Source organism: Asterias rubens, chromosome 13 (assembly GCF_902459465.1).
Source record: "Asterias rubens chromosome 13, eAstRub1.3, whole genome shotgun sequence".
In the NCBI taxonomy this organism is placed as follows: Eukaryota; Metazoa; Echinodermata; class Asteroidea; order Forcipulatida; family Asteriidae; genus Asterias; species Asterias rubens.
The window spans coordinates 2107584-2121705 of NC_047074.1; the positions used below are offsets into that span (position 1 = coordinate 2107584).

A 14122-nucleotide genomic window follows, 5' to 3' on the forward strand; every position below is an offset into this window, starting at 1 on the left:
ATGAGATGTACACAGAAAAGTATGGATCAAGGACACAGAATCTCTTGGGACTGTCAGAGTAATTACATCATAATAAAAGTCATTATGGTTAAAACTAGTAATTTGTGACCTTTTCCTCATGCAGTAACCCTTTAGAAACGCCCCCCCCCAAAAAAAACAAAAAAGGGAACACTTTTGGAACATCTTTTTAAAAAGTTTATTTTACGTAAAAAGTCGGCCTACATTACGATTCTTTGGTCAGCCTATATTCTATTGTTTTATTATTGTAATGTTTATTATAAAATAAGAAAAAATAAGTCATATCAGCCCCCCACCCCTCTCCTAAAGTTCATGGTCGAGTTGCGGCCCAGATGCCGAAACATCCTATTATTATCTGTGGTTGACAGCTGAGTTAAATTTTTCCCGTCTATTTCAGTGTAAAATATATGAATAAAAACTATGATTTCACTATTGTTATTGTCTCACTGTAAAAACAAAAAGAGAATTGTTGTTAAATTGTTTGTTAATCCATGGTTTTTATTTATAAGGTGCCTTAAAAAAAAATAAGTCAGCTAAGCGGCTTGAGACACAGAGGGTCGTCACGCCCACTAAAATCTTCGCACGTAGACCTCGAAGGCCGGTTAATTTCACTGGTTTCCACCGTCCGGATTAACGTACAAATCAGCATCTACTCTCCGTTGGTACTACCCACAACATAACATGTGGGAAATAAATTTCAACAATTCGTGGCATGCTACAAAATGGCGTCTTCTATGAATAAAGGTGAGTGAGTTCCGCTTGGTATTTTTGCTAAAATTCCCGTTGAATTGTGAATTGAATTGTTTAGAGGGGAAACGTGTGTGTTTTGCCTTAGATTTGGTGAGGTTTCGATAGTTTTTTGGAGAGTGTGTGATAATGAAAGCGGTGATTTTTTTTAGTGCGTTTTTATCAGCAGACATTCAGTCAGTCTGGAAAAGTGCAGCCCGGCCCAGTGACACCGACAGCACATTGCATAGGCCTACTGCACCATCAGTGCACACTGCATACATACGTCGTGTGCACTGCAATCACAGTGCGTATTTAAGTAGAATTTTGGATGGTGGAAAGACCTCTCTTTACTGTTTTGCTATGCCATGATGCAGCAGTATGCTATTTCCGTCTGTTACACAGATCAGTTTTTTAGTGGACAACGATTAAATCATTATCCTAGTTTACTAAAAAAAATACTGAGGTTATTTGATTTAACAGACTTGACTTGATTGAAATTTGACGACAGCAATAATTTATCTCGGCTGAATCTTTTGCTTATTGCACTTGTTGCAGTTTCATGGTTTGTTTTTGTGTGTCATTTCCTTTTATTTTTTTTATTTTTTTGTTACATCTTACTACCAATCACGATCAGTTAATACAATACTATGTTTAAAAAAAAAAAATTAATAATCAAAGGGAAACTTTCCGCATGGCGCCACTGCTTTTTTACTAATCTTTACAAAAAGGGATATCTCATTGAGCTAAATTAGACACTATTAATATTATTTCATATCGAATGAAAAAGTGGTGGCGCCATACGGAAACTTTTTCTAATTAAATATTGCAAACAATATTTTATTAAATTATAAGTAATTAATATATTAATAATCTTATATTTATACATGTAGCTCCATGTTAAACGTGGTCGGAGGGCTCTATAAATATTTTAGTACTGTGTAACCATGGAGGCATGGTTTTAGACTACATGACCTTTGATCTGACATCTATCACATGTGTTCAGAAAAATAAATGTTAAATTGTTAGCATCAAAACTTAATTGGTAGGCGAGCTGTTGATGATTAGCGTAGATCATTATGAAAAACGGCTCCCTCTGAAGTAACCTAGTTTTTAAGAAGAGGGTTATTTCTCACTCAAATATTAAAAGACTTTGGGTCTTTAAAGAGACTTTTTAGGCATCTGAGAGCACACAAATTTGTGCAACATGGGAGTTTTTTATTTCATTATTCTCTTGCAACTTCCATGAATTGAGTCCAAATTTCACAGATTAATTGTAAATTTTATTCATATATATATGTTGGGATACATCAAGTGAGAATACTGGTCTTTGACAATATTACCAAACAGGTCCTGAAGCCAATTTCACAAAACGCTAGGATTAATCCAATCTCGAGTTTGGAAGAGTAAAACCCGTCCTAACTTAGGATGGGTTCAATGCGTCCTAACGTCTATGGATATGGAACTTAACTCATCCTAAGTCCTAAGATTTATTCCTAAGTGAGGACAAGTTTCGTGAAATCGTTGGCAGTGCCTTTAAATGTAGTAGTCAGCAGGCTTTTGATTGGTGCCAATTGAGGCAAAGGTTGTGCACTGCTCTACTCTGCTCTACTCCACTCCTGTCTGGACCACGTACTACATCAGTACAAAAATTACAAACAATTTCAAAGTCGCCCTATAATTAGCCTCCATGCGTCTTGGAATGTGATCCTTGCCATTCAGATTGTGGCTTGTGGCCAACTAAGACAACGTGGTATTGACATTATCAATAAGAATTACTCCTTTAGAGAAGACTACAAGCACCTGAGTAGAAATTACATTTGGTGCTTGATGTGTTGTACTCTGTATGGCATGGTGTGTGAGCAGTGTGGCACCTCCTAGTGCTGTGTGTTCTGAGAAAAGAGGATTGTGGGTGGGGTACTAACACAACGTGGTAATAATGTTATCAATGTGGATTACTCTAGGCAACTCCTTGAGAGAAGATTACATTCACCTGAGTAGAAATTTACGTTTTGCTGTGACATGATGTGCCACCTCCTGGTGTGGTTTGTGTACTGGGGAGCTCATAAATTCTTCAGAAGATTTACATGTAAAGGGTGGGGTACTAAATGGATTACCCCTTTAGTCACTCAAGACTACATGCACCTGGAGTGAAAATTTCATTTGGTGCTTGACAGTGAACGATTTCCCTTCAATTTCAATAGCAGAGCAAACTGCTGTGCAAAATTTGTCAGTGACTACTCAAAAACCATCAAAATCTGTTCAGTTGAAATATTTTGCTGTGCACAATTCCTGGATGAAATCGTTCCCTGCTTGATTTGTGGCATTGTGTACCCCACCTACTTGTAATTTTTATTTTGGTACTGGATAGCTCACAAATTCTTTAGAGGATTTAAAAGGTGGGGTACTAGGACAACATGGAACATTGTCATTACTTCTTGAGTGAAGACTACATGCATCTCTGAGTGAAAATAACATTTGAGGGTTTGCTCTTTACGTTTTGAATAAATGCTAAGCAGGGACCAGTTAGCTTGTCATTTCACTGCTCCTGTCAGCTTTTTCACTATTCCATGTTTCTAATGAAGTAGGGTTGCTTTTCAACATTGAACTAGTCAGCCTAGGGGGTCGATTTCACAAAGAGTTAAGACTAGTCCTAACTTAGGACTAGTCCTAGGAGATATACAAATTGCATGGATAGTCCTAAGTTAGGACGAGTAACTGGTCCTAACTCGAGATAAGACTAGTCCTAACTCTTTGTGAAATCCACCCCAGACCACTTGGAGTGAATCTTGACTGGTCTTTGTGTGTTTTTGGCATGAAAGGGGAGAATGCTGCATTTGGTGCATATATATTGTGGCATGATGTGCCATCTCCTAGAGTGTCCTGTGGTCTTAATTATTAGCTAACAAATTCTTAAGAGAATTAAAGGGGGGTAGGATACTTCTGGGCCTAATTTCATAGAGCTGTTTAAGTGCAATAAGTAGCTCAGCACAACAATATTATGTGAACCAGAATAAGGAACAGCTGAACATTACCACGTCACATGTTCAATTTGTGACCAGTATCCTGCTCATTTCTGCTTAGCAAACAACATTTAAGCAATATTTTCTGCTTAAGCAGCTTTATGAACTTGGGCCCTGTACAACAGAGGAAGAGAGTGTGAAGAGAGTAGGCCTATGGGAACATTTTCGGGGGAACTCATGTCACGTATCATGCATGGTAGACAATTGGTATGATAAGGCCAAATAAAAAATAATGCTAGTTGATCGTCCCCTCCCGCATCTTTTTTGAGGCTGCTCCTTTTTTCTTTTTTTTTTCCTTTTTTTTTTCAGAAAAGACAAATTTTCTGTGTGTTTCTCATTTAATGAACTTGAAACTACAAAAAGTAAGTGGTGACTTTAAACTGAAGAATGGTGGCCAATTTGAATTAAAATGCTTGGCAGCCGCCTTTGAAAGAAATAAAAAGTAAAAAGGCCCTCGTCCTCCTCTTTTTTGAAACACCCGGACTAGCAACTGGTATTTTTTTTTACTTGGCCTATTATAACTGTAAGCTATTTGAAAAGATCTTTGAGCCCATTGATGAAAGATTACATATGTTCTCTGACATTACTGAGGTCAGTGCAGCGGAGTTGGCCATTACTTCCTTGTTTGTACATGTTGTACATATGTAAATTTGGGACGCTTTGATAATAATTTTCTTCTTTTGTTGTCGTTGAAAAGGAAATAAACAGGAAATCCCCTTTACCTGCAATCACAGGATTTCCCTCAATGTATTTTTTTTTTTTTTGGGGGGGGGGGGAAATGGCTCCTTTTTCACATAGGGTACATGTTTATTGAAAAACATAGGTGCACAGACCTGTCTGCTTCTCTTTTGAAAGGGCAAGGGCACCAAGGTATTTTCCCCTTCGTAAAGGTCACCCTGTGAGGAAATTGTAAATTTTTACTGTCCTGAGTGTCCAGAGCATTTCATGGGAACCAAAGAAATGACCAGGACCCAATTTCATAGAGCTGCTAAGCACAAAAATTTGCTTTCCACACATGAAATTTTTGCCTTCATAAAAACAGGATTTCCAACCAAATTTCCACGTGATTTTTCAGGATTTGTAAGCAAGCAACAGCTGAATACTAGTAACAGGCAATATGCATCAAATAGTAATTTTGTTGGTAATCCTGTTTTTATCAAGGAAGAAATTTCATGTTAAGCTAGTTTTTGTGCGTAGCAGCTCTATGAAATTGGGCCCAGGGTTGCCTTTGTTGCCTCCGTGGTATATGTATCAGGCCTTGGTTCAGAGCAGTAGCTGCTCTGAAACCTACACACTGTACATCCAGCACTGTTCTTTTCTACCAGTTCAAAAGCCGGGAAACCCAAACCATGTTCATTTATACAATTGCTACATACAGGTATTCCTGTGTTATCTCACTCGACTCCCATTCTAAGCAGAGGAAACTAGCTTTTTCCATAGTTTAAATTTGAAAAGATAGATACGAAATTGTTTCTCCTACATAGCGTAAGCATTATGCCTGGGCGACTAGTGTCACAGTCGCGGCTATTCATTGCTTAGTCGAGTCGCGACTACATGTACTCGGTTAATCATGCCGCCACAACTACTACAAAAATAGTTGCGACTACCTGTTTGGTGTACCAATTGTGTCACTCACGACTATTCACAACAACATAATTTACAATACGAAACACCAGTGACAATCCTTCAATCCTTTCAGCGTGTACGCCTATTTTGGAAATAAGTCGCGACTAGTGTCGGAAGTCTTTATTGTTTGAGGCGCCAGGTCGCCAACGAGTCGAGTAGTAAATTAAGCAGCATTATTGCTTATTTTGATGAGCAGGATACCAGTTACGAATTGTACTTGTGACATGGCAGTTTGGCCGGTAACCATATTCTGGTAAGCGTAATTATATGCTTAGCTACTTTTTTGCCTTGGCAGTTCTATGAAATTGGGCCTACACTGTAGAATTGTAGCACCATAACGGAATTTGTTGTTTTGTTTTGTTTTCAGTTGAGGATGAAGCCTTTGTTACCCTGGTAACCAACGATGTTTACAGCTATGGAGCGTTGGTGTTGGGTCAGTCGTTGCGGGATGCGGGTACAACAAGACAGCTCGCTATCATGGTTACGCCACAAGTTACTCAGGCAATGAGGTAATGAGGTTCTCCTTAGTAGTTGGGGTTATATGAGGGTACACTTCATCCCACCCGAGTAATAGATCGTATTCAATAACCCCCTTTTTTGCTATGAAAGTCGCCATCTTGTAGGTCAAACCGTATGCGCGTCCAATCACGTACATCAATGAAGCACGCAGCACACAGCATTCCCGGTTTGATTTCTACGGCACAAGCTTGCACACACACACAAACACGCTCGCAGACTCCATCTTGTAGGGCAAATATTTGAACGGTGACATCATATTCAATACGGTCTATAGGCCTATATGCCTGTGGATTTTGTTTTCACAGAACTCAGGAAAGTAATACAGTGCTAACACACATTGGTGTAAGGGTACAACCAAAAGGTTGACAAATATTTTGTTGGGTTTTCAGGAGACAGTTGACCTTCATCTATGATGTCATCCAGCAGGTGGATCCACTGGATAGTCAAGACGCAGCACACCTTGCCCTCCTGACTAGGCCTGAGCTAGGCATTACCTTCACCAAACTACACTGCTGGCGACTCACACAGTTCAAGAAATGTGTCTTCCTTGATGCCGACTGTCTAGTAAGAGATTTGTTTAAAAAGAAAATAAACTAGTTTGTTGGTCAGTTGGGTCGCACAATCATGTGAGATTGATTTGTTTTGGGAAGAAGTGCCATAATCAATTAAATAGTTAACACTTTGCTTTTTTCCTGTTTTGATGAAATCAGGTTTTACAAAATGTAGACGATCTGTTCGAGAGGGAGGAACTGTCAGCGGCACCAGATGTCGGCTGGCCAGATTGCTTTAACTCTGGTGTCTTTGTCTTCCGTCCATCTGAAGAAACGTACCAAGGACTTCTACAGTGTGCTGTGGGACAGGGCAGCTTTGATGGTGAGAGAACAAAATTTGATTCAAATTACGCCTGAAAAATGAAGTACGGTCAATTGATTGACACTCCAAGTTATTGTTGTTATTTTTTTTATTTTCCTGAATGACTTGGTGTGTCATGGGCGAGCAGTCTGCATGTAGGTCATTGAACCCAAGCTCTGGTGTTGTCAGCAGCAGAGTGTGGGTTTGAGTCCTAGTCATTACACTACTGCCCTTGAGCAGCAGAGTGTGGGTTTGAGTCCTAGTCTTTACACTACTGCCCTTGAGCAGCAGAGTGTGGGTTTGAGTCCTAGTCATTACACTACTGCCCTTGAGCAGCAGAGTGTGGGTTTGAGTCCTAGTCATTACACTACTGCCCTTGAGCAGCAGAGTGTGGGTTTGAGTCCTAGTCATTACACTACTGCCCTTGAGCAGCAGAGTGTGGGTTTGAGTCCTAGTCATTACACTACTGCCCTTGAGCAGCAGAGTGTGGGTTTGAGTCCTAGTCATTACACTACTGCCCTTGAGCAGCAGAGTGTGGGTTTGAGTCCTAGTCATTACACTACTGCCCTTGAGCAGCAGAGTGTGGGTTTGAGTCCTAGTCATTACACTACTGCCCTTGAGCAGCAGAGTGTGGGTTTGAGTCCTAGTCATTACACTACTGCCCTTGAGCAGCAGAGTGTGGGTTTGAGTCCTAGTCATTACACTACTGCCCTTGAGCAGCAGAGTGTGGGTTTGAGTCCTAGTCATTACACTACTGCCCTTGAGCAGCAGAGTGTGGGTTTGAGTCCTAGTCATTACACTACTGCCCTTGAGCAGCAGAGTGTGGGTTTGAGTCCTAGTCATTACACTACTGCCCTTGAGCAGCAGAGTGTGGGTTTGAGTCCTAGTCATTACACTACTGCCCTTGAGCAGCAGAGTGTGGGTTTGAGTCCTAGTCATTACACTACTGCCCTTGAGCAGCAGAGTGTGGGTTTGAGTCCTAGTCATTACACTACTGCCCTTGAGCAAAGCACTTGACCATAACTGTTTCATAACCAGTTGGAAAGGTAGGGCATTTTGTTTCATCGGTAATAATTATCAACAAAATAGATCCAAATTTCATGTCATTCAAAACGTTTTTTTTTTTGTGCTTAAAGGCAGTGGACACTATTGGTAATTGTCGAAGACTAGCCTTCACAGTTGGTGTATCTCAACATATGCATAAAATAACAAACCTGTGAAAATTTGAGCTCAATCGGTCATCAAACTTGCAAGATAGTAATGAAAAAAAACAACCCTGTCACACGAAGTTGTGTGCATTTAGATGGTTGATTTCGAGACATCAAGTTCTAAATCTGAGGTCTCGATATCAAATTCGTGGAAAATTACTTCTTTCTCAAAAACTAAGGCACTTCAGAGGAAGCCGTTTCTCACAATGTTTTATACTATCAACCTCTCCCCATTACTCGTCACCAAGAAAGGTTTTATGCTAATAATAATTTTGAGTAATTACCAATAGTGTCCACTGCCTTTAATAGTGAGTAAATTGTCCAAAAAAACTGTACTTGTAAGTTGTAATTTTCAAATATTGATCGTTTGACTTTTTGATTTTTTTTGTAGGTGGAGACCAGGGCTTGCTAAACACATTCTTCAATACTTGGGCAACAGCAGATATCAAACGTCACCTACCCTTCGTCTATAATATGACATCGGCAGTTAGCTACTCTTACAGACCAGCACTAGAAAAGTAGGTTCTTACGTACAAAAAATCACTCTGACTATCTCTCACAGAGGTTTGCGGTAACACCATGAGAAATTCTGTTGAGCCGGTGGTTAACAACTCAATGTTTCGTTCAGTATGCTCTGATCTTCTCCAGGAGAAATGACAATTTCTTAAAAGTTGTTCTTCAACTTGGGAGATTTTGATGCACTAGGTGGCAGCAGTTATACCAGGGCCCAACTTCTTAGCTAAGCACATCAACATTATGCTCCACAGAATATTGGCATGGTTGGCAGGGTTGGCATGTGCGTAAAAGCGCTCGCCTCTCACTAAGTTGACCCCGGTTCGATTCCCGGACGGGGCCATATGTGAGTTGAGTTGTGCGTTGGTTCTCTGCTGTGCCACGAGGGTTTTCCAGAACATCCGGTTTTCCTCCCTCGGGAAAAATCAAACACTTTCGATCTTGGCTGTGCTCCGTGATCATAATGGGTTGATGTGGCTGGCAGCCAAAGGCGCCCTTGCATGCCTGCTTCTCGAACACGTTGTAGCCGCGTCCTTCGCAATTCAGCTCTTAGCTGCGAGTAAGGATGATTAGCCCCCCCAAATTATTGATTATGGTTACCGGCTAAAATACTATCTCACATGTACAATTTGTCACAGGTATCTTGCCTGTTTTCTTGCTTAAGTTGTTGAGCAATATATATTTCACTTGAGCAGCTCTATGAAAATGGGACCAGAATTGCGCATTTCTGAGCTTAAAACATGCTACCGAAAACAATGGATTTGCTGCCCCTCGCATCTCCTAAGAATTTTATTCCAGTTTGTCTTTCTGTCAACAATTTTGCTTCTTGATTTGTGTCAAATCTTTCTTCATTTTCAAAACATGTAGGAGTAAGTCAGTAAAAGACTTCGAGTTGGAGACCGCATAATGTAATATGGAGGGAAATTTGTGTTTGTGTTTTAAAAAAGGAAATGTTATTGGCCCAATGACCAAGGCACCAATGTAGGGGCATAGAGACAGTTATTGTGAAATGCGCTTGATAAGAATAAATTATTATTATTATCAACCTTAAAAATGTTTTACTATTTTCAAATAATTTCTTTCAGATTTGGAAGAGATATCAAAATAGTACACTTTATTGGCACTTCGAAGCCCTGGCGGTATAGTTACTACCCCGAGACTGGCACATTAACGGCACCAGACGGCGGTAACTATCACGCTGAGAGGTACATCAAGGCATGGTGGGAGACTTTCTACAAGAGGGTCAGGCCAAGAATTGAGGAGGAACAGGTGAGAAAATGTTCATTTTTGCAACAAGGATAAAGAATATAATTTGGTTTTTTACCCATACACTGATGTGTGTTAGTAAGCACTGTATACTCGTTACTTTCCTGAGTTCTGTGGAAAAAAAAATCCACAGTTGTATCACTGGGGGGAAACACCCAGAAAACACACATTCTGAATTTAATTCTTTTTTATAAACCCTTACAGCAATGTGTATTAAGCACTGTAAATATACTCGATACTTTCCTGAGGATTGTGACAAGACTCACAGGCAAATCACCCGGCCCATTTGATAGTTGATATTGTGAATTTTATATAGACCTTTCATTGAAAGAATTAATTTTTTTATTATTTAGAAATTAGAGTTTGAAGATATATAGGAGTATGTCTCTTTTCTGTCGGGTTAAGTGAGCAGAAGAATTTTGTATTTGATGTGTTGAGCAAGTGCAGTGAATGGAGCAGTTGAGTGATGTTTCATTAATTGTTTTAAATTTTTCCGATGGTTGTTTGCAGGGCATCGATTTGTCAGGAAAGTTCGGGAAGCTCCACCTTGAGGTGAGCCCTTCAGGTTCCCCCGGAGAAAGCTCCCCGACCGAGGACCCTCAACTCCAACAATGGGAGAAGGGTCAAATGGACTACCTTGGGAAAGACAGCTACCAAAATATTGAGAAGCACATTGACACCGTTCTAAACGGTAAGGGTGGCAGGGGTCCTAGGGAATCTGTCCCCAAGAGATTCTGTCCCCATATGGGAAAATAACATGGACTGGGGAGGAAGGATTCACAAGAGGGCGCTATCAGAAGAAGTTTGTACGCAGTCAGCCTGAACGTCTGACGTCATTCTTCGAGGCTCGTGAAAAACGCCAGAGACCGGGCAAACAAAATTGCAAAACCGGCGTGTAGTTTGAGCTCTGACCTCCGTCGTTTCACATATTGATACGCAGTCAAATTCCATTGCGAACTTGGAGAGCAGTGATTATTTGGGCATCTATGTCACTGCACGTGCATTGTATCCATTGGGAATCACTGGAAGTAAAAAGACAGGGGCCCAGTCTAACACACAACTTGTCATTTGAGAGAACAGAATCCCCTAGAGGGACAGAGTCACCTAGAGGGACAGAATCCCCTAGAGGGACAGAGTCACCTGCCACACAGGCATGATATGTCTCCTACTCTACCCTCTAGTCTGATTTTGTGTTTGCCCCTGGTAAGTCAGAAAACTTGCATAAATACCTCAGACAGTTTCACTATTCCTATTGGTGGAGAGCGCGTCACGTGGGGGTGTATAAACCTTTGTTTATGACCATTAAAAAGTGTGCGAAAATGGGTGTGACACGCGGCGCGGGCTTGCACCTGTTCTTATAACAGTTTCTTCATTCCTATTTGTCGAGAGCAACGGCTGAAACAGTTGTGCCACATGACGCGCGACGCGCACAGCATTCCCTAATAAGGAGTAGTTTACCCGAGGGAGGTGGAGGGCTTTACCATTTCATAGCTGGAGGGGTGTTGTATTGAAAGAAATCATTTGTTGGGATTAAAAAGCTCTTCACCACACATTTCCCTTGTTTAAATACAGTCACCTCTCACCATAAACTTTTGGCTGAAGTATGACGTTCTACATTGTAACTTTGAAAAACCGTCTTTTATTTTCAGTTCAGACTTTAAACTAAAAATATAAAAAAAATTCTTTTGACGCTTCAAAAATGTTGTGCATTATATGTAGCCTCTTGTGAGAAAAAACTTGTAGGTAATCCAAAGTTTTGGTTAGCTTTCTGTAATTTAGCAAATTTGTTGTTTAGAGGGTCGACTGTAGCCTTCACAGTGTCGGCCATCTTTGCAAATATTATTTTTAATTTGTTATTATTAATTAATTGTTTTCAGATAAGAGTAAGTGAGTCATCATCCGAGTGGAGCGTTCAAAACCCAGCCGGCACCCGAGCCCAGCACCCACCTCCTTGGAGAAGCCCACCCACCTATCTTAACCCAGGTCTGTACCCACTGAGAAGGTAACACCCAGAGCGAATTCCTCCTTGATGCAGCCTTGACTGCAGGATCATCCCATAACACAAGACGCAGTCAAGAAAAACCGGTAAGAGAAAAATCCACAGTTTCCCACAGCACTTGGTACTTAAAATATAAATTACGACTTAACAGTGACATGTAGAGTGGATATAGACATTCCCTTCCAATGACCAATGACCCGGCTTCTCGCCTTGCATATTTAGAGGTGTTTCACGGTGATGGTTTACTGTAAAAAAATTCCTTTCATCTCAATTTGACCTTTGCCCCCCCCCTGGCTGCATTAACTAAGGTCAATAGTACAGTATAAAGGCAGTGTACTTTTGGTAATAAAAATTTGTCAAAGACCTCACTTGGTGTATCCCAATATGCATCAAATAAATAACCTGTTAAAATTTGGGCTCAATTGGTCTTCAAAGTTGCAATAAAACAATGTAAGACAAAAACAGGTATTGGGTAGAACTGTATTTCACATGCGCGTGAAAGCCTTTCTCAAATTCAAATTTGGGTAGCTAAAACTCTTTTTCTTTACTACATACATGTACTTTCAAAGGGGTTCAATTCTAAAAATATTTTATAATATTAACTGCTCTCAAGTGCTCTTCACCAGGTACATCTAAGTGTGTTTATCACCATGAACTTTAGGAGTAATTATCGGAAGTACACCTTGCCTTTAAAACCTCGACAAACAGCCTCTTTAAATCGTTTTTGCGTGGTTTTGAAATCTATTAAATTTTCAAAAGGTTGGCGGGGGTCTTGCGACCTATTTTGCTTATTTTTTTTACTCCATCGTTTTGATTGCTTGAACCCAAAGATTCTTTAAGTTTACTCTTAGTTAGAGAGAAGACATGGTTTATGCTTGTTGCTGTTGTAAACTGGTTATTACACAAATCTGCTTACTGTGAAACAGTTAATCTGCTTACTGGTTAATAGCTCTGTGAAATTTGGTTAAGCTACTTGTTAAAAAAAAACGTGTATTTGGGGTAAGGGTTAAAAACCCTGATGACAATTTCATTTCCTTTTCACAAAAAAGTGCCAATTTTGTTTTCCAGCCTCAGATATTAGGCTGGCACTTTTGAGACAAATGCAACTATTATTAGAAGAAACCATTAAATCCTAACTTGTAATTAAACAAATCAATATAATTATGTATTATAGAAATCTGTATTAATGTATTGGCTGCAGAAATATTAACATTAAAATACAAATTCTTGCTTAGCTCTCATGAATATATGAGTTTGCAAAAAATGTGCGAGTAACTCATGAATGTATGAAGATTATAGGTATCTGGTGAGCAAATTTATGTCCAATGGTCATTACTTTTGTATTGAAATGACTTAATTAGCATACATGTGTAGTTGAAAGTGAAAGTTTGTTCCATGTGTATATATTTACGATTGAAAAACAATAATATAAAGGCCACAAATTTAGAAAGTCATGTTGTGCGGGCTGAAAATAGGTATTTTTGATAAGTTTATTGTAAATTAAACAATGCTGAGGTGACACACAGATTCTTAGTTCAGTTAATTATTGACATCCACATTTCATGACTGCATAACATATTTTTCTAACCTCATGGCCTTTCAATTGTTGTTAAAAGTTAATTGAGTATATTACACCAAGATGTGCAAAAACAGTAACTATAAAAAATAAATAGAAATTGTGCAACCTAGAAAAAATTGAGTAGCGTTTGGTTGAAATAAATTGTATTTAGAGAAAAAATGTGTTATGATGATCATTATGTAGGGATATTTTCAGTTTTCATTGTTTGAGGACTATGCAAATCATTCTCCAATGAGTTTCTGTCAGCATAGCTAACCATTCTTCAGCCACAACGACGCACTATCCCAATGCAATTTTCCACAAAGGTCAGTGGAAGAGTTGGACTTTGATAAACGGTCTTAAAGGAACACGTTGCCTTGGATCGGTCGAGTTGGTCTTTCAAAAGCGTATGTAACCGTTTGTTATAAAATGCATATGGTTAGAAAGATGTTTAAAAAGTAGAATACAATGATCCACACACATTTGCCTCGAAATTGCGTGGTTTTCCTTTTACTTTGCGAACTAACACAGTCGGCCATTTATGGGAGTCAAAATTTTGACTCCCATAAATGGCCGACCGTGTTTGTCGATGAGGTAAGAGGAAAACCACGCAATTTCGAGTGATACTTGTGTGGATCATTATATTCTATTTTTAAAACATCTTTCTAACCATATGCATTTTATAACAAACGGTTACATACGCTTTTGAAAGACCAACTCGACCGATCCAAGGCAACGTGTTCCTTTAATATAAAAACTACAACACCAACCCCGGTATATACCGCCCTCAATCCATCCAGAGTAGAATGCCTGT

At 39.6% G+C, this 14122-nt stretch overlaps 1 protein-coding gene across 1 annotated transcript; it reads left to right on the forward strand.

Annotated features, from left to right (window-relative positions):
* The first annotated feature begins 683 nt into the window (after positions 1-683).
* On the forward strand, positions 684-13038 carry LOC117298582 (glycogenin-1-like). Its single transcript, XM_033781900.1, has 8 exons — positions 684-762; positions 5761-5902; positions 6302-6476; positions 6623-6785; positions 8364-8490; positions 9571-9754; positions 10262-10442; positions 11629-13038. Exons 1-8 carry the CDS (start codon positions 741-743, stop codon positions 11640-11642), a joined length of 1008 nt encoding a protein of 335 aa, XP_033637791.1. The 5' UTR covers positions 684-740; the 3' UTR covers positions 11643-13038.
* The last annotated feature ends 1084 nt before the right edge of the window (positions 13039-14122 follow it).